The sequence below is a fragment of the Artibeus jamaicensis genome, unplaced genomic scaffold (assembly GCF_021234435.1).
Source record: "Artibeus jamaicensis isolate MK-2021 breed Jamaican fruit bat unplaced genomic scaffold, CSHL_Jam_final scaffold_916, whole genome shotgun sequence".
Classification (NCBI taxonomy): Eukaryota; Metazoa; Chordata; class Mammalia; order Chiroptera; family Phyllostomidae; genus Artibeus; species Artibeus jamaicensis.
Window position 1 is genome coordinate 28513512 of NW_026522059.1, and position 27272 is coordinate 28540783.

Consider the following 27272-nt stretch of genomic DNA (forward strand, 5'->3'; position numbering starts at 1 on the left):
TTGGTGAGAAATTCCCTAAGGACTTCCTTCTGAAAATTTTATTCAACATAAAAAGGGCAGTAAACAGAAATAAGAATTGTAAATGTTAGAAAGTGACATTATTAATATTGTAGATAAAATGAACACCTAGGAAATCCAGAAAGATTGTGAGCCACATTAAACAAGATGGACTTTCATAACTAAAATTGAAAATGATGATCACACCATATTCCTTTTAGGGAAAACTAATGATTTTAAAGATGATGTCACTTTCCAAATTAATTCATAGGTTTATTTCCAGTTTGTTTTCTTGTTATTTGTCTTTTTCTAAATTGAGGTATAATTGACATATAACATTATATTAGTTTCAGAGATGCAAATTAAAACCACTATGAGATATCACCTTACACCTGTCAGAATGGCCATCACCAATGAATCAATCAAAGGACAAGTGTTGCCGAGGATGTGGAGAAAGGGGAACCCTCATGCACTGTTGGTGGGAAAGAAGATTGGTGCAGCCACTGTGGAAAGCAGTATGGAGTCATTTCAAAAAATTAAAAATGGATCCACCTTATGACCTAGCAATTCCACTTCTGGGAATTATCCAAAGAAACCTGAAACACTAATTCGAAAAACATACGCACCTGTATGTTCATAGTAGCGTTATTTCCAATAGCCAAGATTTGGAAGCAGCCCAAGTGTCCATCAGTAGAAGAGCAGATAAAGCAACTACGGGACATTTACACAATGGAATACTACTTGGCTGGAAAAAAGAAGAAAACTTTACTCTTTGCAGCAGCATGGGTAGACCTGGAGGACATTATGCTAAGTGAAATAAGCCAGTCAGAGGAGGACAACTTCTGTATGATTTTACTCACATGTGGAATCTAACCAATGAACTGAACTAACGAGGAATAGAGACAGACTCACAGATGGCGAGCAGGCTGACAGCTCTGGGGGCTTTGGGGAGTGGAGGGATGGAGCAAAAAAGAAAAAAAAGAGAAAGAAATCAGGCAGCAATGTGATCATTGCGGGGTGAGGAGGATAGGTGGAGGTGGAAGAATGCATTTGGAGGGATGAATGGTGATGCAAAAACATAAAAAAAATCCAAAAACAATATTTAAAGCTCTCAGTGCAGAGCAAATGTTCAATGTTGATGATGATGATAGTGGGGGTGAGGATGGTGGTACTGACCACACAGAAGAAGCTTTCAAGAGTAAATGGCACTTTTGGGCGGAAAAGTGATTATTCTTCACTATGACACTTTCAAAATATTTGGAGTATGCTTGGAATTTCCTTCTCCATAAAGAATAAAAGCTTTATGATGGATGCATGGTCTATGATAATACTGGAGATAACTATGATGACCACAATACTAAAACCCATATAAATCTGTTTATATTCCCCATCTATATGACTGTATGTATCAGCGAATTTCAGTTATAACACATTAGCATTTTCTTTTAGAAATATTAATATTGCCTCTTGTGGCTTGAAGGGACATCCTTTTCTGTTAATATTTTTATATTTGTGGAGTAAATTTAAATTAACCCTATCCATATTTGATGCTTGCCATGACTATAAGTTAAAACATATGAAACTGTTTATTTCCTCCCAGGCACCATGCCTAGAATTTGGTGCCCTCAGGTAAATGGTTGAACTTGGACAACTTGGACATGGCTGTATGCCAAACACTAGGCTTCTTCCAGCTGTAGAAAACTAAGCCTTACAGCCTAAACTTTTCCACAATTATATATTTTTTCTATTAAAATAACCACCCCCTAAACTTGGAATAAATATTAACTAGTTACTAATTACTATCTCTTAATTTTTAAAGACAGGTGAGAAATTTAACACAAGTTTAAGACTATGCCCAGCCTGAAGGCCCTTCAGTGTCTTCCTGAGTGCTTTTTAAGGGTATGAAAGCAAATCTAATTCTATTTTTGTCCATCACTAAATCTCTTCCTATTCCTAGAGTCTAAAGACATTTGGAATGTATATACCTTTCCAATTCTGATTCCAGCTTTCTCTGTTTACATATTGCCTCATTTTAAAACAAGCCTTTGGGAGCCACCTTCCCAAAAAAGCTTATAAGATATTTTTCCAAACAAAGGTAGAAATTGTTTTCATTCTATCTCACTAAGTTCTGGATTAAGCTTTGTGGCACAGTTTACAGCTTGTCTTTCATAGGTTTCTTCATGTCTTAAGAAGCTATACGTGTTTTATTTTAATGTTACTTTTAAAATGACAAACATAAGTTGCTCTTTAAAACTTTTTATTTTTAAATATATTTTATTGATTATGCTATTACAGTTGTCCCAATTTTTTCCTCCCTTCTATCCCCACTCTGCTCTGCCCTCCAGCATCATCCCCCACCTTAGTTCACGTCCATAGGTCATACATATAAGTTCTTTGGCTTCTCACCTTCCCATACTATTCTTAACCTCCCCCTGTCTATTTTGTACCTACCAATTATGCTTCTTATTCCCTGTCTCTTTTCCCCCATTCTCCCCCTCCCTTTGCCACTGATAACGCTCCATTTGATCTCCATTTCTGTGATTCTGTTCCTGTTTTAGTTGTTGCTTAGTTTTTGTTTTTTAGGTTCAATTGTTGATAGTTATGAGTTTGTTGTCATTTTATTATTCGTAGTTTTTGATCTTCTATTTCTTAGATAAGTCCCTTTTACATTTCATATAATAAGGGCTTGGTGATGATGAACTCCTTTAACTTGACGTTATCAGGAAAGCACTTTACCTGCCTTTCTAGTCTAAATGATAGCTCTGCTGGATAGAGTAATCTTGGATGTATGTCCTTGCCTTTCATGACTTCAAGTACTTCCTTCCAGATCCTTCTTGCCTGTAAGGTTTCTTTTGAGAAATCAGCTGACAGTCTTATGGGAACTTTTTTGTGGGTAACTGTCTCCTTTCTTCTTGCTGCTTTTAAGATTCTCTCCTGATCTTTAATCTTGGGTAACTTAATTACAATATGCCTTGGTGTGTTCCTCCTTGGGTCCAATTTCTTTGGGACTCTCTGAGCTTCCTGGACTTCCTGGAAGTCTATTTCCTTTGCCAGATTGGGGAAGTTTTCCTTCATTGTTTTTTCAAATTAGTTTTCAATGTCTTGCTCATCCTCTTCCCCTGTCAGCCCTGTGACTCAGATGTTGGAACGTTTAAAGTTGTCCCAGAGGTTCCTAAGCCTCTCCTCATTTTTTCCAACTCTTGTTTCTTCATTCTGTTCCAGTTGAATGTTAATTTCTTCCTTTTGTTCCAACTCGTTGATTTGAGTCCTGGTTTCCTTCCCTTCACTGTTGGTTCCCAATATATTTTGCTTTATTTCACTTTGTGTAGCCTTCATTTTGTGACTGAACTCAATCAGTTCTGCGAGCATCCTGATTACCAGTATTTTGAACCCTGCATCAGATAGGCTATTTCCTTGTTGCTTAGCACTTTCTCTGGAGTTTTGATCTGTTCTTTCATTTGGGCCATATTTCTTCGTCTCTGCGCACCTGTTATGTTGTAAGAGGAGGGCAGAGCCTTAGCTATTCCGCCAGGGTGGGGCAACCCTCTTTGCTGCGTTGTGGTGCTGTGTGTGGGGGAGGGGTCAGAGAGGGAACAGTGCTGCTCACTGACTCCACCCTAGCCCCACTTTCCAATGAACTCTCCTGTGAGACTAGGAGTTTCTCCTGCCTTTGCAATCCCCACAGTATTTTATAGCTAGAGGTTTCGAGTCTTTAATTTTCTGGTCGGCCAGCCTCTCCTACCCAATGTGGTCCACTACCTTGCCACCAGTCCTGTCCACCTGGCTGCCTGTCTCCGCCCCTCTCACTGGTCTGGATGAATGTTTCTCTAACTCCTTGTTTGTCAGGGTTCCATGCAGTTTGACATTCTGGCAGTTCTGGTTGTTTATGGTTCTTAAATTGGTTGTGATCTTGCTTTTGGTTGTGTGAGGAAGCGAAGCATTTCTACCTACACCTCCATCTTGGTTGGGACTCTAAATTTTTTTAATTTATTGATTTTAGAGAAGAAAGGAGAGAAACATTGATTTGTCGTTCCACTTATTTGTGCATTCATTGGTTGATTCTTGTATGTGCTCTGTTGGGGGATTGTACCCACACCTTGGACTATAGGGAGGATGTGCTAACCCATTCATTCACTTGCTCAACAAACATTTATTCAGTGACTGTAACATTCTAGGTGCTTATGCTTAGCAGACATGATAGGCTGTTGCATAATAACAATCACTCCATTCTTTCTTAATAATAGATCTTAACTTTGCCCTTCTCTCATGCTTCTCCTGACCATAAACTGCAGGGAAGGCTGGTACCAGCCTGAGCTTCAAGCCCAGCTCTGTGGGGGTGAATTACAATTGGCCCGAACAGGGTTTTTTTGTGGTACCATTTCCTTTCTCAGAGGTGGGTCTGTGACATACTGCTGGCCAATGGGACGTGAAGCATGGACTGCAACAGGAATTTCAGAATAGGTTTTTCTGCCATCTTAAACAGTGTTATTTAGAAATAAATAACCCTCTTCTGTTGCTGGGCATTGTCATGTCTCCATGCGATGCCTGGAACATCAATGGTCATTGATTGAGGGGAAGGAGGTACCTGACTGCTGTGCAACAAACCAGAGAATTAACCAAACCTAGCAGCACGACTTCTAGGCGTCTTGTTTTAACAATAATTTTGAATTATTATATGTAGTTAATGGATACATGAGACTTTTGAGACGACAAAGATGACTGAGATACTGTTCTTATTCCCAAGAGGCTTACAGTTTGGTTAGAGAAACAATTAAGATAAAAGTTCAATATTGCTATGATAGAAGAGGACAGTAGTTGAATTCGAACGCAACATAGTAGTTCCAGGTTAACTGTAAAATTAAGTAAGAGAAGAGAAATAGATCAAGAGAAAATGCTGTGTGAAGTCACCTCTTGAAGGGAAACACTTCGGAATTTCCTTGCAAATAAAAGTTGCATAGTGCAATATATCTGACCCAGAGCTTTCTCTTTGTTCCAAACTCTTCCTGGTAATAGTAGAAAAAATTGACAGTTTTTAATTAGTATTATTTTTCAAATATAAAAATGAAAAAAAAAGTAGTTTCAGTAAACAGCAGCAACTAGCAGCAACAACAAAAACCCCAAATGAACATTTTTTAATCTTAATGTTTTTCTCCCCATACAACATGGTGCTGTATGCATTCAGTTCAGCAATTGCACGTTTGTTCTTGAAAAGAAAATGGGGCCCAAATTGCAGATTTCTCTCACATTTCTCTTGAGCATGCCCATTGAGAATTCTGGTGAGCTGTTTGCTAGTGTAAAGCGATACTTAATCCTGCTTCCAATTGGAATGGCTGGAAGCAGAAACAGATTATCCTACTTCACAGTTAAGTGAAACTGAGTGACCTTTATCTGAATCTCACATTTTCCTACAGCTCATATTTGTTCACGAATGCTGCTGCCTTTTCTTGGAAGGTTGAATGATGATTTCCACGCTTTCTGTTTTGGAATCTTCAGGATGCTTCCCCAAAACAAATTAAAACAGAGACTTGAGACTTTTCTCTTCCCCATTTAAGAGGAAAACAATTCTTTTTATTTGGTAAGACATGGCAAGCCAGGCACACTGGCCTTGGGACCCTAGCACTTAAGGTTCCCTCGGCCTCACAGTTCTCTTCCCAAAGCAAACTGCGAGGCTTTCTCCACAGCTGCCCTCGTCACGCTTTCACCAAGGCCACACAATCTAAATGTCATCCCTCCCTGTCCACTTTATATTTCCTTTTCATATTTTATTTACTTTCTTACTAGTTTTCGGTTCCTAACATTATTGATTAGTTACTCATTATGCTTCCCCAATCAGAATGTAAACTTCATGAGGGCACACATTTTTGTCTACGTGTCTTATTTTCTTTACTGATGGATTCTCAGCACCCAGAACAGTGCTGGGCATACATAAATGCTTAGTAAATACTTATTGACTAATTTACTTTGAGATAAGGCTTGGCTTTGGAGTTACAAAGGCTGGGTTAGTGCACTGATTTTTCTGTTTGGCCTAGGGTAACTGCCTTTACCCATTCAAACCTCAGTTGCTTTAAAAATATCTTTTTAATAGTATTTATTTATTTTTGAAAGAAGGGAAGGGGGTAGGGGAGAGATTTGTTGTTCCACTTATTTATGTATTCACTGGTTGCTTCTTGTATGTGCCCTGACCCAAGACTGAACTTACAACCTTGGTGAATTGGGATGATGCCTTTTAAACTTCAGTTTCCTCTTCTATAAAGTGGCAATAACGACCTAACAAGGCACTTTTAGGGGTTTAATGTAAGCCAAGTGTCTGATCTTATTGGAGTCACACAGCAATTGTTAGCCCTCTTTCATATTGAGGGGAGACCTTGGAGATTATCCTAATGTTATTCCCCCTTCCCCACACCTCCTTTATGGGTATCTCAGTCAGGGTTCCAGAGGAAACCCTTTTGAAGGCAGGGTCATCTGAGGAGGGTTGAGGTCTTGGGGAACATCAGGAATGGAGAAGGAATCCATAGAATAGCAGAGCAGTCACCATCCCTAGGCCCAAAGGGATGAGGGGAAGAAAGGAGAGTTGGGCCCTAGCAACCTCACTGGAAGGAAATCAGGGGAATAAATAGCATGATCTTATACTCCTTTCTCCCTCAGATGGTCTCTTGCTGGGTCTCCCTATCATCAGACCCAAGCTCATCAGTGGGCTGGGAGCTCAATGATGTCAGCCTCCGGGGCATAAAGCAGATGGAGAAGGATGGAGAATGACTCTGGGGCAGTAAAAGGAAGCTATCCAACCCAGTGCCCCTACTATACATAAGGCATTTGCTATGCAAGGGATAGAGAGAATAAAGGCATAGTCCAGCTCTCAACAGACTCTCAGTTGGTTTGGAATATTAGTCAAGTGAACAGAACTTAAATGTAGTGTGGTGAGTGTCTTACAAATGCCAGCACAGTGTGTTATGGGCACATATAAGAGAGGTGTCTCTTTCACAAAAATGTCCGAGGTCATAGGTTGGTGGTATTGGTCGTTTGACTGGGAAAGGCGTCCTTGAGATTAAGGTTGGTAACATAATTCAGAGTCCATTTTAAAGTATGACAATTTGAGCCTATTTTAAAATGTAATAATTTTTTAAAGGATGAAATGATCTTTCCTTAAAGAGATTTTTCTAGTGAAATATAAGATGATGGGACTAAGGTATAGAAGTAAGAATGAGAGTAAGAGATAGATAGGATGAAATAATTTCAAAGGCTTTTCCTAGTTTTAACAGTTTATTGCTTTAGCTTGTTACTTCTGAACTGTTAGACTTGGATCCTTAAGAAATACAAATGAATACAAAATTCTGTATAATCTTTCTTATTCACAGAATGTGGCTTTAGATTCCAGCAATAAATGGTCTTTACAAATTTCAAATTATTAAATTTAGGGGGTAATATAATTGCTTGAAGATAAATAATATAAGTTTATTACATAATGAAACTGAAAATAATACAAAAGAAAAACTGTTACTAGGCAAGTTTAATTTGGGTTAACATTAATAAGGTTCCTTTATAGAACATTCTTTTCATACCCTTTGTTCTAGACTCCAAAACCCTATATGACACTACATCTTGACAATTTCTGTCAAAGGTAAAGTCACTACATAGCTCTATATGTTCACAAGAAAGATATCTGTAGACAGAATTTAAGATTAATGGTATACATACTATAAGGATGCATGAAAGGTTCAAGTTACAATGGGGTAAGAGCCTTAGGAACAGGTTGGGGAGAGAGGGTGGCAAGAGGGAAGGAAACATTTCTTGAGTACTTTTCTGTGCACCATAATTTGTCTAGTTTTCCAGGTTACCCACTTGCACAGACAGCAAGTCCACAGTGCGCTGAATCCTGTGCATTGTGTGATGTCACTGCAATCATTACTTTCTTTATAATTGGACATAATTATTGTGAAATGTGGTGAGGAGTTTGACCACAATCAAAATCAAACAAGAATTTCCAGAAGCATCCCTAGTACTGTAGCTACAAATGTCAAATGGCTGGGGAAGACATAACCAATAATTATAAGCAGACCTAGAGAGGGAAGCGTGGGCAATTAGCAGTACTTCAAACGCCTGCACAAGATGTTTGGGAGACATCCTTGGGAAATTCAGATAAATGAATCAAATCGGACTGGAGCAAAAAATGATAAAGGCAAGTGAGGAGCACCACTTTAAAGGAAAGTACCCCTCGCTAGCATAAGGAGGCTGTGGGTCCTGACTAGGCCTCACCCTGTCCTTCCAGTCCCCATTTCTTCTTACTTGCTCCCTATTCTAATGCCGACCTCTCCCTCGACCCCCGACTCCGCCCACCCCACCCAGAGCCTGGCTCCGCCCACCACCACTGGACCGCGGCCGGCTCCGCCCACGCTACCCAGCGCCTGACTCCACCCACCCATCCAGGACCGCTTTGGGCGGCCCAGGGGCGGGGCGGGCCGGGAGGAGCTTCTCCCTGGAGCGGGAGGGGGATCCGCCGTGGAGTTACGGGAAAGTTGTTCCGAGTTCCTGGAGTTTCTCTGTGGTTCCCGGGGCTGGGCCGGCCGGCGCCCCGGATCCTTTCCTCCCTCCGCGCTTCACCGATCACCAGGTCCTTCCTTCTGCCCCCAGCCGCCATGGAGCAGCCGCCAGCGCCTAAGAGGTAACGAATGCAGGGAGCGGGGTGCGGGAGGAGGCGGTGCCCGCGGCCTCTGGGCGGGGGCCACTAGGCCTGGCCGGACCTTGACACCCTGTCCGACTGCGGGGTCCTGGGCCGGGCGCGCCGGAGTTCCGGAGGCAAGTCAGAGGTGCGGGGCCACGTCTGTCGGTCTTGCTGGGGGGCTCGCTGGGAGGCGGAGCTTCGCCTGACCCGCCGGCCTGGCGTGGCGCGCGTGGGAAGTCGGTGGGCAGCGCTGGGCGCCCCGCGGCGGCACTCCAGAGGCGGGCACAGTTTTCCCTCGTGGCAAGTTCACGAAGCTAGGGAGACATAAAACTAGGAAATTATTAGGCTTCTCACAGTTGTGTAACCTTTCTTATTAAATGTTTTTTACACTATTGCCTTTTTTTTTGAGAGGGCGCATTGTTTATTTACAGTTTAAGGAATTAAATATTAATAGCTACACAGTCTGTGAAACTTATCGTGTATATGCTGCACTGACAGGTGTTCCTTCCCAACCCCTAAGTTTAAAAGTATTTATGGATGCAAGACAGAAGTCCTAAATTAGAACCCGTCTCCCATATAGTTTTTTTTCAAGCATGTAAAAAACGATGGTTTGGTATTTACTATTAGTTCAAGTTTAATCTTCAGTATATTGGAAGTTTAAGAGTACACAGTAGATACATTTGAGCTTATATATTTAAAATGGTCTTAGGAAACTAAGTCGAGGCTATCCATTGATTTAAGTTCATAATGTGCATTTTCCCCCAAGAGTGAAACCAGTCAATTAACTGATGTTGGATAACATATTTAACTTCAGTCATAGTTTTAGTTAATCAAATAAGAGTATAATTTCTCCCCAAGATAGTGCTCTTATGAAGATTAAAGGGTTTGTGTTTTGATACCTAGAGATCTTTAGATGAAAGGTGGTGTATTCAAGAACATGAAATAATTAAAAAGGTATGAACTTTGTGCCCCATTGTGAATAGGGAGGCTTGAGGATTGGAAACCATCTGTTCAGGTGTGAAAGGGGGGTTGTGGATGGGCTTCCAAAGGAGACTTCCTATCAGACAGAGCACTTGATAGATTCTTTTCTGGCGTTTTGTAAACTAACTGAATTCTAGTATTGAATAGGCATCCAGTTTTAATATTATAGAAAATTGGAAATATTTTTTTCCCATTTTTTGTTTTGGAAGGACTGTAAGGGGCACCTCTGAACAAGTACCATAAGGCCAACTTGAACGACTCTGAGGTGATAGCTCTCCCTACTGATTAGTTGTATTCTAAATGATCAGAGTTTCCTTATAGGTGTAAGAGAGCCCCTGCCCTTGCAGGGACATTAGAGAACCTGGAGGGGTCAGAGCTAGGTGTGGGTGGCATATATCACCATTTCATGGTGACTTACACTTTTTAAAACAGTGGTTGCCTGTTTAACAGGCTTATTTTTAGGTCTCTTCAGAGAGACAATGTTAATCCAGAAGGCATTTCTAAGGAGCAAAAGATATGTGACAATCCCATATATCTGAATATCTCTTACGGTTTTTTTCCACAGCATTTTTATTTTCATAACACCATTTAATCCTTATAGCAACCCTACTGAGAGGTTAGATTACAGGCATTAATAGTGTGGCCACTAGGAGTTTGTCCCATTGAAGGCTATGGGAGGGGATAACTGATGGTGAGTTTTTGTATTGTCTCTGTTAATTATTACCTTCTAATAATGAAATACAGCTACACTTTTGAGGTCATACTGTTTGCTGGTATATATACTGGTGCATTCCTTCATTAATTGTCCTAAGGAATTGGAATCTTGGTTCTGCAATTTACTATGCTAGTTGTAAATATCATGTCTACATCTGTAAAATGTGCTGTGAGGTTATAGATGAAGCACTTAGCTTAAGTGCTCTATAATGTATTCAACAACGTTAGTCTAGTTTTTCCTTATTAATTGAAGCTCAGAGAGGTTAAATAACTTGGTGAAGTGGAGGAGGTGCCTGAACCCTGGGTCTGATCTGCTACAAAGGTTGTGTACCCTCTTACACTGTGTACAGTGATGCCTCTTTTTGAAAGTCTTGCTTGCTTTCTTAGCATTTGTGATGTGGTGGCCTGGTCTCTTTTGCTTGCTTTTTCTTCTTCTTCTTCTTCTTCTTAATTCCTATAAAACTGCCACTTTGCTTTTCTCCCTTGAGTAGCACTTCCTTAGGGCTCAGACATTTTTACATACATGGTCACATTTATGTTGCTGGTGCTCAAAGCTGCATGACCCGCAGCTGCTGATGTGTTAGCATTTTTAATTTCTTCATGTATTGTAGATCCACTCTTTTATTATCTAGTTTGTCATTAGAGTCTATCAAATTTTCCATCAAAAAGTCTGTAGATTCATTTCCCCTCTTTTGATTCCCAATACTAATACCCTATCGCAGGGTTTTATGACCCTCACATAGTGGTGCCTTTCAACTGGGCACTGTCGTTCAGTGGTTTTCTAAAACCTTCACACAGAAGGATTCTGTTGGAAGTGAGGCAAGGTAGCAGAACCTGGTTCCTAGCACCTTACCTCATTCTGTTCCCCTTTTGCTGCCCTGCAGAATCTCATTATGGGTCATGTTTGCTTTAGTTCTTCCTGCACATGGCTTCTGATTTATTTTGCTAAAACAGCACTATAGTCATGCTTACTCCTTTGTTTTTGGTGGGGGGATGGGTTGGGGCACACTAGTCAGTTTAGTTCCCAGGGCTCCCAGCACTTAATCTCAGCCTTAATCCCAGCCTTCTATTACTATTGTCTGAGAAGAATCTGTCCTGAAGTTTCCCTGTTGTTCTTTATTTAGGTTGTAGGCTGTGGGTACCCCCAACTTTGCCTTTGGTCATACTTTTCCTTTAGAAAAATTTGTTTTATTTTTTATTAGTAATATATGTTTTACTCTTGAGTACTTTCTAACTTACGATATTTCTCTAAATTCTTAATATGATATTTATTTGAGTATGTATGCCATGGTTATATTTTTTTTTTAAATAAAATTTTAGCTATCCCAAAGAGAATGGCAACTATTGGGTTGGCCAAAAAATCCATATGGTTTTTGCCTGTAAAGTAAAAGACACATTTTTCATTTTTACCAATACCTTTATTGATTAGGACTTTTGGAGTATGTTGGTTATTTCCTGTATGATATAACATTGATTGTGCTGAACTCATGTCTGCCCAATTGTGGAGTGTCATGCAACCCACGAATCTTTTTTTTTGCATTGCAGTTGCATTTTTACCTTTCTTAAAATAATAAAGCAAAATATGCCCAAAATGTTGCATATATTTTCTTCCATCTTCAGTATTAAAATGGCTGCCCCCAAATTCACCAATTTGGTAAGTTTTTTCAGAAAGGCATGCTGATATGACAGCTGCCACAGACAGTCTAATAAAATTGTTTTGAATGAAGTTAAAGACAACTAAGTACTACCAGAGCCATTTTACAGAAAAAAACCTAATCAACTTTTTGGCCAACCCAGTAATTTAATAAATGCTTATGCATCACTCCCCAGAATCAGGAATAAAATATTACCAATGCAGTTGAAACCCTTTAATTATATCTGTTCCCAAGTGCATTCCCTCATCATCTGCCAAAAGGTACCATTATCCCAAGTAGGTATTTGTTATTCTTACATGTATCTTTATACTTGTAGCATGTTATTCCTGTATATCTGACACAGCGTAAGACCTGGGTGTTAGGCTCAGCTTTGTCCTGACTTTGAAAGTTGCTTCTTTGGGTGTCACTTTTCTCCGCTGGGAGCTGGAGATTCCATTGTGCTTCCAGACTGGAGATTCGTGGCTGTGTGATCTGTAATGTGAGACCCCTTTTACCCTCCTGTTACCAATTTGGTCTTCCCAACAAGGCTCGTGTTAAACACAGACAACATATGCCACTCAAGCCTAGTACTTTGTGCTAACGTGGCTTTTTGATTTCTTGATTTTCTTAACAGAGGTCTTTAGAAGTCCTTATTAAAATGAAGTCCCTCTGGGAAAGTAAATCCATGAAATGGCTATTAATTATTAGCATTTTCTAGGTCGAGTTTATCACAGCCCTTTATAGGGGAATCTCTAGTTGAAGTAAAAATGACCACAGAATTGGTAAGTTTTGATAGGTGGAAAGGGAAATAGCTAAAACGTGGGCTTTTCAGCGAGTAGAACATTCATAGAAAAGGAAGTGGGTCTCTATGATAGACAGCTGGGCAGCAGTGAGAACTGGTTGCTGGAGGGTAGGTGGCTACATACAATACTTGTCAAAGAGGGGACAGATTATCATTGCTGGAGGGATGTACTTTTCCCACACAGACCTTGCTCCTCAGAATTCACGATGAATAGTTATTTAAAATTCATTGGTTAAAGTATATTTGGAGGAAGAGTTGTGTGGAACAGTGGAGAACACTGGGAGGATGACAATAAGAGAGTAAGTCACCAAAGCTTCTCTCCAGACAGATGAGGAGAGTTCTTTGACTTAAGCTATAGTTGGATATTGTGGCAAACTTAATTTTTTTAATAAGTGTGGAAAGGTAGTTAGTTGGGAGGAAGTAAAGATGCAGATGGAAGTCAAACTGTTAGGGTTACAAAGTGCGTTCACAGAAATGAAGAGTGAAGGTAGGAAAACAGTCATTTCGGAAGAGAAAGTGTTGCTCAGAATGAGTGAGTTCTCACCCCACTGTTCTCAGAAGATAGACTGTTGTGGGATGAAAAAGGCAGAGGTAAAGGGATGAAGACATAGAAAGGTGAAGTAGAAAGTGTTCTTATTTTCCTCAGCACGTATGGCCACCATCAGCCTGGAGCAGCAGTGGCCCTAATCTTAGAGAAGGGGGGTGGATTTCATTTTAATGTCTGTATTCCTAACTCATGTGTCTTTGGAATGTTAGTGAAATTCTTGTCTGTTTATTATCAGATTCTCAGAGTGGGGAGTTGTCTTTGAGAAATGAACTCTAAGAACTCTTAAAGACAAAGGGATCAGGCTCAGGAGGAGGGCCTGGGGTAGCTCCCCACTTTAGAGGCAGGCAAGTTCAGGAGGTGTTCTGAGTAGTCCAAGGGAAAAGAACTGAACCAGCAGGAAGGAGCACCTCTCTGCATTAACGACTTGGTCCTTAAACCATGTGCTCCCTTTGGCTTTTCTTGGTTAATTTGGGGTTTCACCAGCTCCACTGGAGTTGATTTAGGCCCTGTAGATGGGAAAAGTCAGTCGGCCCTTGTTAGACAGTAAAATCTGGAGTGGTTCCTGGTGAGCAACTTCAGTGACACGTTAAAACAGGAGGTAAATTCAGTTTTCAGGCAACTCTAGGCAATGATCAGTCTATTCACCATTCTTAAGGGGCTAAGATTTGGCATATATCAGTACTGAAGAATTTGTTAGAAACATAAAGAACAGATAAACATTTATTAGACACAGCTAGGTTGAAATTTGTTTTTCTGATGTAACCTAAACACTCATTCCAGAAATGTGTATCAGTATAGCTTTAATAATACAGGGTTTGAATGGAGCACTCCTGTTTGGATTGTAAGGGGGAGAAGTGCTGAGAATTTAAATGTTCTTGTTTCAAAAATATCTGTTGAACTAGAGGTACTGTCTCTTCAGGCTATTGTATATTAGTGACTTTCAAAAATTGAAAAAAAATGTTGATGGTGAGACCCAGTGCAGATAAATATATCAATAAAGCTAAAATAGAAGTTTCTTGAAATGTACTGTGTGGGTTGGTTTCTGGTATTTTCCTGTGTTTTGTTCTATTTCATTGAAAAACTGCTGGTCATGATCCACCAAATTATTTCCGTGATTTATCAATGGGTTGTGATCGCGATTTGAAAAAACACTGTTGTGTGTAGCAGAAACAGTCAGGAAACCAATTCATTTCCAGCTCATCTGCTGCTTAAAATGAAAAGCTTGAGGATGGCATTGTCAAAGGGATCCAGAGTGGTGTTACTGTAACAACCTGTACATACACTAGAGATATTCTTTAAGAGTCTAGAAGGGGAAGAGGTGAAGGGGACTGAGAAAACTATCCTATAAACAGCTGCTGTATTTCAAACACTGTATATATGTCCCAACGAAAGTATGGAAAAATGTAAAATGATTATCTACAATGTATGACAGAGTTTACAAAGGAAAAGCTTGTTAGGAGGCAAAAGCACGTTTGCCTCCTGGTGTGGAATGATCCCCACCCTGGAAACATCCGACCGTAATTATGATGACCTCAATTTTTGACTCCTTACCAGCTCCACCCTCGGTAATTGCCAGAGGTCTTTAGGTTTTTCTTCTAGAGAAGACATTTATACTATGGGATAGAAACTTTCTTTTTTATTTGTCTCAAGATTCTTTTTTGTTGTGGTTTTATTTGAATTGTCTCATACATTAGGACTATTCAAATCCTAAAAAGCTTTTATCTCTTAGAACAAAGATTCTGTATTTGAGATTTCTTTTTATAAAAGATTTTATTTCTTTATTTTTACAGAGAATGGAAGGGAAGGAGAAAGAGAGGGAGAGAAACATCGATGTGTGAGAGATTGGTTGCCTCTTGCAGGCCCCCAGCTAGGGCCCTGGCCTGCAACCCGGGCATGTGCCCTGACTGGGAATTGAACTGATGACCTTTTGGTTCACAGGCCAAACCAGCCTGGACTTGAGATTTCTTATTATGACTTTTTTCTACATAGAGTCTCACGTTGAATAAATAAATAAATAAATAAAGCAACAAATATATAAACAGACATTTGTGAATATTAAAAAGAAGTTCATTGTTTACTTACTAGCTGCAGATTACCTTGAACTTCTTAAAAGTACATCAAAGGATGTGTCTTGAAAAATGACTGTAGCAAAGTGAGAATTGCAGAAAGCTGAGAAAGCTGATAATATGATATCAGCTATCTTTTGTAAAGAAGTAAAATTGAATCAATCTTGATATAAACATTAGTATCTTGATACACACACATAGAAACACATGTATAAAATTGGGGAACTTGTTGAGCATATGGGATTCCAAGGATGAGGTAGTTTCTGTGTTCGGAATATAGAATATTATTTATTCTCTGTCCAGATCATTTTTTCATTTGTAGGAAATTTGGTTTTCTGAACTCATGGGGCCTAGAGTCCTATAATTGAGAAGGAAAACAAGTTAAAATTATTTTTGTAGTTTTGGGGAACTTTTTATATATTTGAGGAAAGTGTAAATGAAAGATAGCAGGCAGCTAATTTCCCTGACTCTCCCTGGAACCACATGAGCTCTCTTGTCTGTGCTGGGTCGCCCCTCCCAGTCTCCTGTTCTTTTCTGAGAACTTTCTTTACTCACCGATTACTGCTCATGGCAGAAATTGATCGTCAGCCTTGAGTTCCTTCATTTTGGTTATTTATTCATATATTCAGTAATTAATAATTAACTGCCTTTCAGGTGCCAGTGCTGGGGACACTGTTGAATGAAGCAGATGGGATCTTTGCACTCATAAGAACGAAATAAGCCAGGAGGTGAAAGACAAATACCGTATGATCTCACCTTTAACAGGAGCCTAAACAACAAAACAAACAAGCAAGCAAAATATAACCAAAGACACTGAATTAGAGAACAGGCTGACAGTGACCAGAAGGGAGAGGGGAGGGAATTTCAGGGGAAAGGGGGAAGGGTTTACAGGAACAAGTATAAAGGACACATGGACAAAAACTAGGGGGCGGGGTAGAAATGGGAGGGAGGTGGGGAGGGCTGGGGGGGTTGGGCTGGGATGGGAGTAAAAGACAGAAAACTGTAGTTGAACAACAAGTAAAATAAAATAAAATGAAAAAAATAAAAGTAATAAAAAATAAAAATAAAAAATAAATATTTATTACTTCAAGAAAAAGAAGAACCTACACTCTAGTCGGGGCTTGAGCTGTGAAGGATAGAGGTAGGCTGTATTGATAGAAAAAACCGGTGAAATCTGCTTAATAGGATAGTTGGCAGGAGCTTCTCTGAAAAGATAATATTTCAGCTATGACATGAGGTTGAGAAGTTATCTGTATGGGTAGCCACAAAAGAGTATTCCAGGTGGAGGTAAAAGCTGTAAGAACATGGGGAGATGGGTGAAAGTTTCGTGTGTGGGAAGGATGGAAACGAGGCCACTGTGGCTGGATTGTGGAGAGGGAGAACGTGGTTGGAGATGAGGTCAGAGAGTTGGGCAGGGACTCAGTGAGGCAGGTCATGGAAGGGAGTTTAGGTTCAAGTCAGAGTGCAGTGCACTGTTAATTAAAGAGTTTTAAGCAGAATTTTAAGCAGTTTATCTTTTAAAAAGATTGTTCTGGTTGCTTTGGGGAAATAAATATAAAGGGTTAAGGATAAAAGAAATAGGTAGGAGGCTCTTGTAATGGTTCATGGTTAGAGATGATGGAGTCGGTGGAAATGGAAATGGACAGAAGTGGACAGATTTAAGTTATGTTTTGGAGTTAGAAATGGAGGACTTACTGATAGACTCGATGTGGGGAATGAGATAGAAAGAAAGGATCAATTTCTGGCTCCTCAGTTTTGGGTTTAGGTATCTTAGCGGATTGGGGAAGACTGGGAGAGAAACATGTTTGGGCATCTATACTCATTCTTAGAATTCCAAATGCACAGGCAAGTGAATCTGTTTGGTCCAAAACGTGATATTAGGTGATTCTCTTAGAAGAAGAAGTAGGTAGGGGGGAAATGATGAACACTGACTTTTTTTAACTTCTTGTTTTCACTGCATTACACTGGAGAATGGGAAACATACTAAGCCTTTTTTAGGTGTTGAAATGTTCAGGTGTCCTGGTAGCTGCTGTTAAAAGAAAATATTTTTATTGCAAAATAAAACATCAGTGAAAAACAAGACTATAGCTTGATGAAATACTATAACACCTTTGTAATCATCAGTCAGGTTAAGAAATAGAACTTCATAAGCCTCTCTGTAGTCTCTAGAAGGCCCTCCGAGTTCCCCGTCCCAATCACAGTCGTCTTTTCCTGTAAGTTACCATTATCCTGACTCTATAGTAGTAACCTAAATGTGCATTACTGGGCACTCTAGGTTAGTCTTGCTGATTAAAAAATAGGCTTTATATGAGTTGTCACATGTAATCTTTAGGTTAGTCCTCTATCCCTTTTCTTGAAGAACCCAGGCTGTTTGAATTGTTTCCCACAGTCTGGATTTTCTTACAGCTTACTCAAGACGAAGTTCAGCATGATTCTTTGTCCTCCATATTTCATGCAAATGGGCAGTGGATCCAGAAAATGGATCAGACTCGTTTGATCTTTTACACATTGTTATAGGTGGTGTTTGGCAAGACTGTACCAGTCACTTAGTGTCTAGTTGTCTCTCTTTTTAGTGATGTTAGTAGCTCTTAATGGTTAGTGCTTATTTTTGCCAGTTCATTGGGTGTTGCAAAATGGTGAATTCTAAATACATCATTTTGTTTTTATTAGTCGGGCTGTTTTTATAAAGAGTGACTTCCTTCATCTTCTTTGATTACCTAGTAGTATAGTTTATAAAGGTAAAGACTGGATAAATGCTTGATTCTTTCGCTTTATTTATCCATTTTCAAGATAATTAATTAGTTTTTTCAAGACAATGAATAAGTTCCCTGTTTTCCTCCAAAGGGGACCAATTCTTTTTTATAATGCCATTATGAGCTGTTGGATTTAAACACATTCTATGGATTTTAATCCATTGCAGATACTGTTGCTGAAACTCTTGATCTTGGGTCAGTGAGAGTCTCTTGAGACAACATGACTCTGGTGGCAGACTCCTTGCTGCCCACCCTGGTAGGATAGGCACGGCTCATCCGTCCACTTCCTGTCCCAGGTCTGGAATCAACTGGCTCTCTAAGAACCCCTAATCCTTTTAGTGAGAGAGGGTATTTCAAGACCCTAACCTGGGCACTAATGTGGTGTTATTCTATTTTTATTTTTTTGAATCATTTTATTTTATTTTGTTTTTTCCATCATCATTTATCCCTCCATACCCTCTTCCACCTCCACCCACCCCCACCTGCTGGTGTTATTTTTAAATGGCATTTTATTCATAGATAGGAGAACTGACTCCTTTTTTCAGACTATAGAATATTTTATCAAAAAATGGGGTGGCACTGGCAGTTTTGAGTTTCTTTCCCTGGATAATATCTTCACATGAATTTATGATTCTACGTTTGAGTCAGAAATTGGGCATGTATAGACATTCTGTAATAGAGACAATTTAGCATGGCTGTTATCTTCATGTTCTTCCTATCTTACTCTGGTTACCTTTACTGTTACCCTCATATCCAGCCTCAATGCATTCTCACTGCTAAATGTTTCAGGTGACCTAGTTTCTTCTTTTCTTAAATGAAAAAGATACAGAAAATAAAAAAATCCAAAACAAATGATACCACTAGTGATAAGATCAGATTTCAGGCCTTTAAAAAAATTTTTATTTAGGCCTTTTTTTTTTTAAAGGTAGAACTCTTAGCCTGCCTTATCTTGCATACATAAAAATACATCTGCACCTCAGACTGGTGTGGCTCAGTGGGTTGGGCATCGTTCTGCAAACCAAAAGGATTCCCAGTCAGGCCACATGTTTGGGTCTCGGGCCAGGTCCCTGGCTGGGGGTTGGGAGAGGCAGCGGGTTGTTATTTCTCTTGTACATTGATGTTTCTCTCCTTTTTCTCCCTGCCTCCCCACTCTCTGTACAAATAAATAAATAAAAATTGTAAAAAAATCTGTAGACAAACAATTCAAGGGCAGCTTGAGGCTGCTTCATAAATTTAACCCTGACTACAATATGATGAGTTGCAAAATGAAGCACATCTATATTAAATGCCATATGTTAAGCCTTTTTAGTTTTGATATTAGCCCCTCTTGTTAAGTTTTATAATGCTTTAAATAAGTAAATAAAATAAGACAGCTGTCTTGTGACATAGTTGGTAATTTGTCAGTGTGTCACGTAACTTTTCTTTCTCAAATTAGTTTTCATGTAATTATTTACTATATTAAAGAACGTTAGTTTGCACCGCTAAGTTTACTTTGTCATTTTGCAATGAAATAGCAACAGAAACTATTTTCCGGTGGTCATCTGTGCAGACGCTTCTAATGATAAGTGAATGTTGGTCATAAAAAGTCGTTTGAGAGACGTGATTGTTCTGAATAAAATTTGTGGTTTTTGTCATTCCTAAGAATTATAAGAAACAAGTGTCAAATTAAGGAGTAGAATTCAAAAAAATTCCAGTGGAAATTCTTCAACTCTTGAGAAGAAAATATTTTGGTGATTTTTCTTTTCCTGGTTGATTGAGGTTTCCATCTGTGCTCTTGCTTCTCATTATATACTTTCCAATTTTTTTCTCTGTTTTTCTAGTAGAAGAGAATTTAAATACCTCGATCAGAATAGTTGATTAGTCAGTTTTAATTAATATTCATAAAAACTCATGATGTGAAAAAGCCTGCCAAATTAGGGGTATGGTGAAAACTTAAAAATTAGCATCATTGGGAGGTATGGTATACCACATAGTGGGTTTTCTAAATAAATGGAGTAAACCACTTGAAGTAGTATACTTTTAAAATATTTTAAAACACTTTTAAAACAACTGCTTTTGCTGGAAATCATTCCAGAATGAAGACATTTGACCCACTGTTCTGAGACTGATCATTTGCTCTCTTGATTGAATATTATTTTTTAACAATTTTAGTTCGTAAAAGCACAGAAGCAGTTCAGAGAACTGTTCATAGTTTTAGTTCATAGGAACTGTCATGCGCTCTTTTGATGTGTTTGAAGCTTTGTTGCTACGTGTAGATGTTTCTTTCACCTAAATCTATTCTTGCGCTTTATTCTTATCTGTCATTTGTCATTGTTCCATCCTTCTCTAAGCTGCTACTTGTCTTGGAAATAATTATCTGGCCTGACAGTAGTCTCCCCTTTCCCAAACTGCTCTTTGTGGCAGTTTTTGCTGACCAGGGGCCTTTTTCTCCTCTGGGCTTGTAGTACATTGTGAAATCATCTTTCAACTAGGAAGAACATTGTGCAGTGAGAGAGAATACAATTAATCCAAATTTTTCTAAATTTCAAGAATTTAACATGAAAATAATAGTAGGATTTTACCTTAAAAATTATATGAAAGTTAAAAAAAGTTAAAAAATGTGTCATTTTGAAGCATTACTTAGATTTTGAGGAGCTGTGGTATCAGCAAAGCAAGTTCGAGTTTTGGAGCGTGTTTATACCTGTACAGATGCAGTGACATTACTTCTGTTGGAGTTATTTCTATAGCAGTGTTAAAAGAATTTCTGTGGTGAAGTAGTTAGGTTATTTTTCTTGTACTGATAGGTTTTTTTGTATTAGATACTGCTGGGATTTTAACATTTTATTTTCATTTTTACAAAACCAAAACCAAACAGGTACAAACAATCCCAATTAAAAAAGTAAGACTTATTTTCACAAGGCACTGAAATCATGGACTGTTTCTCAGCTTTACAAAGAACCACAGAGAAGTACCGAGCAATGGCTTCACATGTGCTGTTGCTGTGTAGTCAAACTGCACTGAGAAATCAGGCAAAATACGTCCATCTGTGCAAACAGCTGAAAGCAGCCACTGTCTCCAAACCCACCCCCATCTCTGTTCATGAAAGCCTTGCAGAAGTCAAGAGTACGGACGTCACTGAATGATACAGATGTTGATATTGGCAGAGTTTAGACTGTCCTTGAAATTACACTTTTATTAACTTCTGAATGTATTCATGTTTGGGATTATTGCAATTTTAGTAGTCTGTGGATGAGAATGAGGAGTTGTGAGTGTATAGAGTTAAAATCTTCGTATTATCTTCAAAATTTGAAGTGTAGAGAAATAAGTAAGGACATCCAGTTTTTAACTGGATCTTTATACATAATATGTTTGGCACAAGTCAGTAGATTTTTCTACGTGGCAGGTGCATGAGTAGGCTTTGGCAGTTTTCATATGGACGTATCCTCTTTCATTTTTAATCAGTTAAAGATTCTTTTCCCTTTCTTAGTTCTCATATATAGGCATGGTGGTTGAATCTATATTAACTAGATTAAAAGTTATGAGACTTATAAGCCTTCATATTTCTTACAAACTTTAAAAAAATTTTATTTTAGAACATGAATATGTAGGAGCATTTTCAAATGTGCTGTTTTTACATTATGTTTTTTGAAAAATTAGCTATTAAAAAAGTGAATACAGTAACATGTCTTTAAGGCAAGGAAATGCATTGCGGCATTTAACTTTGGATAGGTTTGTTTTATAAGAAATCAAAAGGAATTATATCAGTTTGCAGTTGAGGGTAAGTGAACAAATTTTTAGAAAATAAAAATTAAAGACTACAAGGGTGAAGGAAGGAGAAAAAAATCTCAGCTTCTTGTCCGTTAAAGCTCTTTGCCAGGAAATTATAGAGTACTTTTGGGCAAAGAGCCCAACCTGAGAGGAAATTGTATGAAAGAGTAAACACAAGACTTCCATTTCCTTTAACAAAATCTTCTATCCATTATAGAATATTTTAGGTGGATTTTAGCTCATTCTAGTGCTAGTAATTAATTATACCACCTAAATTTTGATACAGTTTCATAAAGTAAATAAACTATGAGATCATCAAATTGTATCTATTTTATTATTAAAATAGTGAGACTTATTAGTGAAACAGTGAAGAACCAGACTTTAGAGTCAGTTAGACCTTGATTCTAACCTCAGTTCTGCAGCGGTGGGCAAGCTACTTAACTTTCCTAAGACTCAGTATGCTCATTCGTGAAGTGCAGGTGATATTAGTACCCTCTCTTTGGGTTTTTTTGAAGATTAAATGAAGTAGTCACTGTAAAGCACTCGTCTCTGAAGATGGTTTCCAAAGTATTTCAAAGATGTGTTTGGTATTGTCAATATCATTTGGAGAAGCATGTGACTTTCCAAGGGGATGAAAGGACAACTCTCACTTGAGTATGTTGTAGTAGAGTTTAAAAAATCACTTTGATTGCTTTAGAGCTAAACATGTATTAAATATTTACAAAATCCCTGTCCTTTAAAAGACAAAAAGGGTGCAGAAAAAATGGTCTTTGAATTTTATTAGTTTGGAATAAGATATACTTCCTGTTGTTGAAATAGAAGAGATGTTTGATTTTGTGGATTCAAGATAAGTTTCATCATTGTATATTTTAGAAAATGTTCATTACTGAAGGCTAACTGAGACTTTTTTCATTGTTTAATAATGGAATGTTGAAGGACTAAAAGATGAGAACCTTTCATGTGTTTTAAAGATGTATGACCTCTCTCACAGTATTTAAGGTGAAACTGTTAGGGTGGAAGACTGGAACTTAATTTTAACAAGATATTACATATAAGGTGAAGCATTGTGCTTGATTAGCACATAGCAATAATAACAGCATGGCTTTTATAGCAGTTATGCCATTAAATAGCTACTATTAGTAGTAATAAAGCTACTACTAAAGTGACCCCTAAAATATAGGGCAATTTGCCAGAAAAGAAAAAAGACCCTGGAAATTACAGAACTGAAATGAGGTAGAAGGTTCTTTATGAAGAAGGAATCTCTGTTGTCAAAGACAGTTTTTTCTCCTTTGCTGGATTTGCACTCTGGCCAGGTCCTCTTCTCCATGATTAGTTTTCTAAGACATCTAGAGGGCATATGCTAGTTATTCTCGACCAGGGAGCTAGATCTAGCAGTGTAGAAAGTCTTCCTTTGTGTCTCTCTTGAAAGTCTTTGGCCAAAACAACCAGCCCAACTAAAAAATGAGCAAAGGACTTGAATAGACATCTCTCCAAAGAAGATACACAAATGGACAATAAGCACATGAAAAGATGTTCAGCATCACTGATCATTAGGGAAATGCAAATCAGTACCACAGTGGGATACCATACCTACTCTTTGGGATAGCTGTCATAAAAGCAAACAAACAAAAAACCTGTGAGAATAATAGGTGTCTTCTAGGATATCTAGCAGTTGGATCCCTTGTACGTTGCTGGTGGGAATGTAAACTAGTGCAGTCATGGCGGAAAACAGTGCGGGCAGTTCCTTCAAAAAATCGAGCATACACTTACCACATGACCCAGCAATTCCATTTCTAGGACTATAACAAACATAACTGAAGTCAGGAACCCAGATATTTGTACACCACATTTTATCACCAGCATTATTCACAATAGCTACCTGGTAGAAGCAACCCAGGTGTTCACTGATGGATGAATGGATAAGCAAAATGTGGTATATGCATATACATAGTGGTATATCGGTCAGTCTTGAAAAGGAATACAACAGGACCCCCTTTTTCAAGGTTGCATAACATTGTATGTATATACCATATTTTGGATATCACTGATATGACATTTGGGTTGCTTCTGCCTTGTGGCTCTTTTGAATAATGCTTTGATGGCTATGGGTGTACAGATATCTCTTTGAGATGGTGCTTTGACTTCTGTAGTTTCTGTGCCCAGAATTGAGAGTGCTGGATCATGTGGTAATCCTATTTTTAATTTAAAAAAATGTTTAATTTTTTTTTTATTTGAGAGAGAGAGAGGAAAGAAAGAAACATCGATTTGTTGCTCCACTTATTTATGCATTCATTGGTTGATTCTTGTATGTGCTCTGATTGAGGTTTGAACCCACAACCTTGGGATATGGAGACAGTGATCTAACCAACTGAGCTACCTATCCAAGGCTGTATTTTTAATTTTTGAAGAACCTCATATTTCCTGTAATGGTATACTGTTTTTAACAACAGTGCACAAAAGATCCAATTTCTCTACATTGTCATCAGTGCTTGTTATTTTTTGTTTTGTTTTGTTTTTTGACAGTGGACATTCTAAGGGGTTTGAGTTATCTCATCGTAGTTTTGATTTGCATTTCCCTAATTACTACTGATGTTGAGCATCTTTTCATGTGCTTGTGGCTTATTTGTATTTCTTCTTGTGAGAATTGTCTGTTGAAGTCTTTTGCTCATTTTTAAATTGAATTTCTTGATATTGAGTTGTAGAAGTTCCTTATTCTGGTTATTATCTCTTTATCAGGTATAAAGAGTGAAGCAAAAGTAGGTTTATAGTTGTGAGTATGCAAAACCCAGAGTTTACTCTTATATTATTATTTATTAATTATTATTTTCCATACAAGCAACTGTAAACCTACTTTTGCATCACCCTGTATGGTTTCCAGTTTTTTTCTATCATTCTGTAGATTGCCTTTTCACTCTGTTGATTGTTTCCTTTAATATTCAGAAGCTTTTTAAAAAGATTTTATTTATTTATTTTTAGACAGAGGGAAAGAAGGGAGGGAGAGAGAGAGAGAAAGAAACATCAATGTGTGAGAGATACATCAGTTGGTTGCCTCTTGCATGCCCCCAGCTGAGGACCTGGCTCACAACCTAGGCACATGCCCTAGGAATCGAACCAGTGGCTTTTTGGTTGCAGGTCGGCACTCAATCCACTGAGCCACACCAGCCAGGGCAGAAGTTTAATATAGTTCCATTTGTATGTTTTTGCTTTTGTTGCCTGTGCTTTTGGTGTCATTTCCAAAAAATCTCCAAATCCAAAGTCCTTTAAGCTTTTCCTTCTAGGAGTTTTATAGCTCTAGGTCTTATGTTTATGTCTTTAATCCATTTTGAGTTAATTTTTGTGTTTGGTGTAAATAAGGGTCTAGGTTCATTCTTCATGTAAATATCCAATTTTGCCAGCACCCTTTACTGTCTTTTTTCCCATTGGGTAGTCTTGGCACCAGTGTTGAATATCATTTGGTCATAAATGCAAGGGTGTATTTCTGGGCTCTTCTGTTCCATTGGTTTATGTATCTATCTTTATACTAGCACCACAGTGTCTCAGTTGCTGTTGATTTGTAGTGTGTTTTGAAGTCAGGAATTGTGAGACCTCTAATTTTGTTCCTTTTATCCCAAGATTGTTTTGGCTCTTTGGGGTCCCTTGAGATTCCATATGATTTTGAGGATATTTTTTTCTATTTCTGCAAAAAAAAAAAGGCATTGGGATGTTGATAGAGATTGCATTGGATCTGTATGTTGTTTTGGGTAGTATAGGCATTTAAGTGATACTAAGTCTTCTAACCAATCCATGAGCATAGGATGTCTTTCCATTTATTGTATCTTCTTTTGTTTCTTTTTAAGCAGTGTTTTGTAGTTTTAATGTATGTCTTTTATCTCCTGTGTTAAATTTATTTCTAAGTACTTTGTCCTTTTTTTAATACCATAATAAATGGGATTGTTTTCTTAATTTTATTTTAGTATTGGTCATTATTGAAGTATAGAAGTGCAACTAGATTTTGTATTTTGCAACTTTGCTGAAATTTATTAATTGTAACCGTTTTTTTTCTGGAATCTTTAGAGTTTTCTACAGATGAAATCATGTCATCTGTAAACAGAGGTAGTTTTATGTTTTTTTTCAATTCTTTGTGTTTTATTTCAGTTTCTTGTCTTATTGCTTTGACTTGGAGTATGTATTATTAGTTGGAGCATGTACTATGTCTTATTGCTCTGACTAGGAGTATGTACTATGTTGAATAGTAGTGGACAACCTTACCTTGTTTCTGACCTTAGAGGAAAAGCTTTCAATCTTTTACCATTAAGTATGTTATGAGCTTTTCATTATATTGAGGTAATTGCCTTCTATTTCTTCTGGTTTGTTAATTGTTTTTATCATGGAAAGGTACTGAATTTTCTGAAATGATTTTTTTTTTGCATCAGTTGGGATGACTATGGTTTTGTCCTTTATTTTGTTAATGATTGATTTTCATGTATTGAGACAGTTTTAATGTTTAAGGTATAAATTCCACTTGGTCATCGTGTATAATCCTTTTAATGTACTGTTGAATTTGTTTTGCTAGTATTATGTTGAGGATTTTTTGCATCAACACTTATTAGAGACATAGGTTTATAGTTTTTATGTAGTTTTGATATCAGAGTAATACTGGCCTCATAGAATGAGTTTAGAAATGTTTCCTCCTCTTTGATTCTTTGGGAGAGTTTGAGGAGCATTGGTGGTAGTTCTTTCTTTAAATATTTGATAGAATTCTACAGGAAAGTCATTTAATACTAGGCTTTTCTTTGTTGAGAGGTTTTTGATTATTCCTTAAACCTTCATCTTAGTTACAGATCTGTTCAAATTTTTTTGTGTCTTCATGATTCAGTCTCGGTAGGCTGTGTGCTTCTAAGAATTTATACATTTCTTCCAGGTTATCTGATTTGTTTATGTATAATTGTTTATAGTACTCTCTTATAAACATTTTTATTTCTGTGACATCAGTTTTAATATCCTCTCTTTCAACCCTAATTTTAGTTATTTGAGTATTTTTTTCCCTTAGTTTAGCTAAGGGTTTGTTGAGTTGGTTGGTCTTTTCAAAAGTCCAACTCTTTGTTTTCTGTCTCAGTCTGTTTGGGCTGGTATAACAAAATGCCACAGACTGGGTGTAAACGACAGAAATTTATTTCTCGTAGTTTTGGAAGCGTAGAAGTCTGTGATCAAGGTGCCAGGAGGGTCACATTCAGATGAAAGTTCTCTTCCTGGTTCATAGCTGACATCTTCTTGCTGTGTCCTCAGGGATCTCTTTGGAGAGATACCCCACTCCTCCCATTCCCGAGGGCTCCACCTTCCTGACTTAAGCACCCAACACCATCATCTTTGGGGGTTTGATTTCAACATAAAAG

General features: G+C 38.1%; 1 protein-coding gene across 1 annotated transcript in view; it reads left to right on the forward strand.

Annotated features, from left to right (window-relative positions):
* The first annotated feature begins 8450 nt into the window (after window positions 1-8450).
* Window positions 8451-27272, forward strand: part of STK3 (serine/threonine kinase 3) — a 255792-nt gene continuing 236970 nt past the window's right edge. Inside the window, exon 1 of the mRNA XM_037131083.2 lies at window positions 8451-8656. Coding sequence (XP_036986978.1) covers window positions 8631-8656 — 26 coding nt within the window. The 5' untranslated portion in view covers window positions 8451-8630. The remainder of the gene's footprint in view (window positions 8657-27272) is intronic.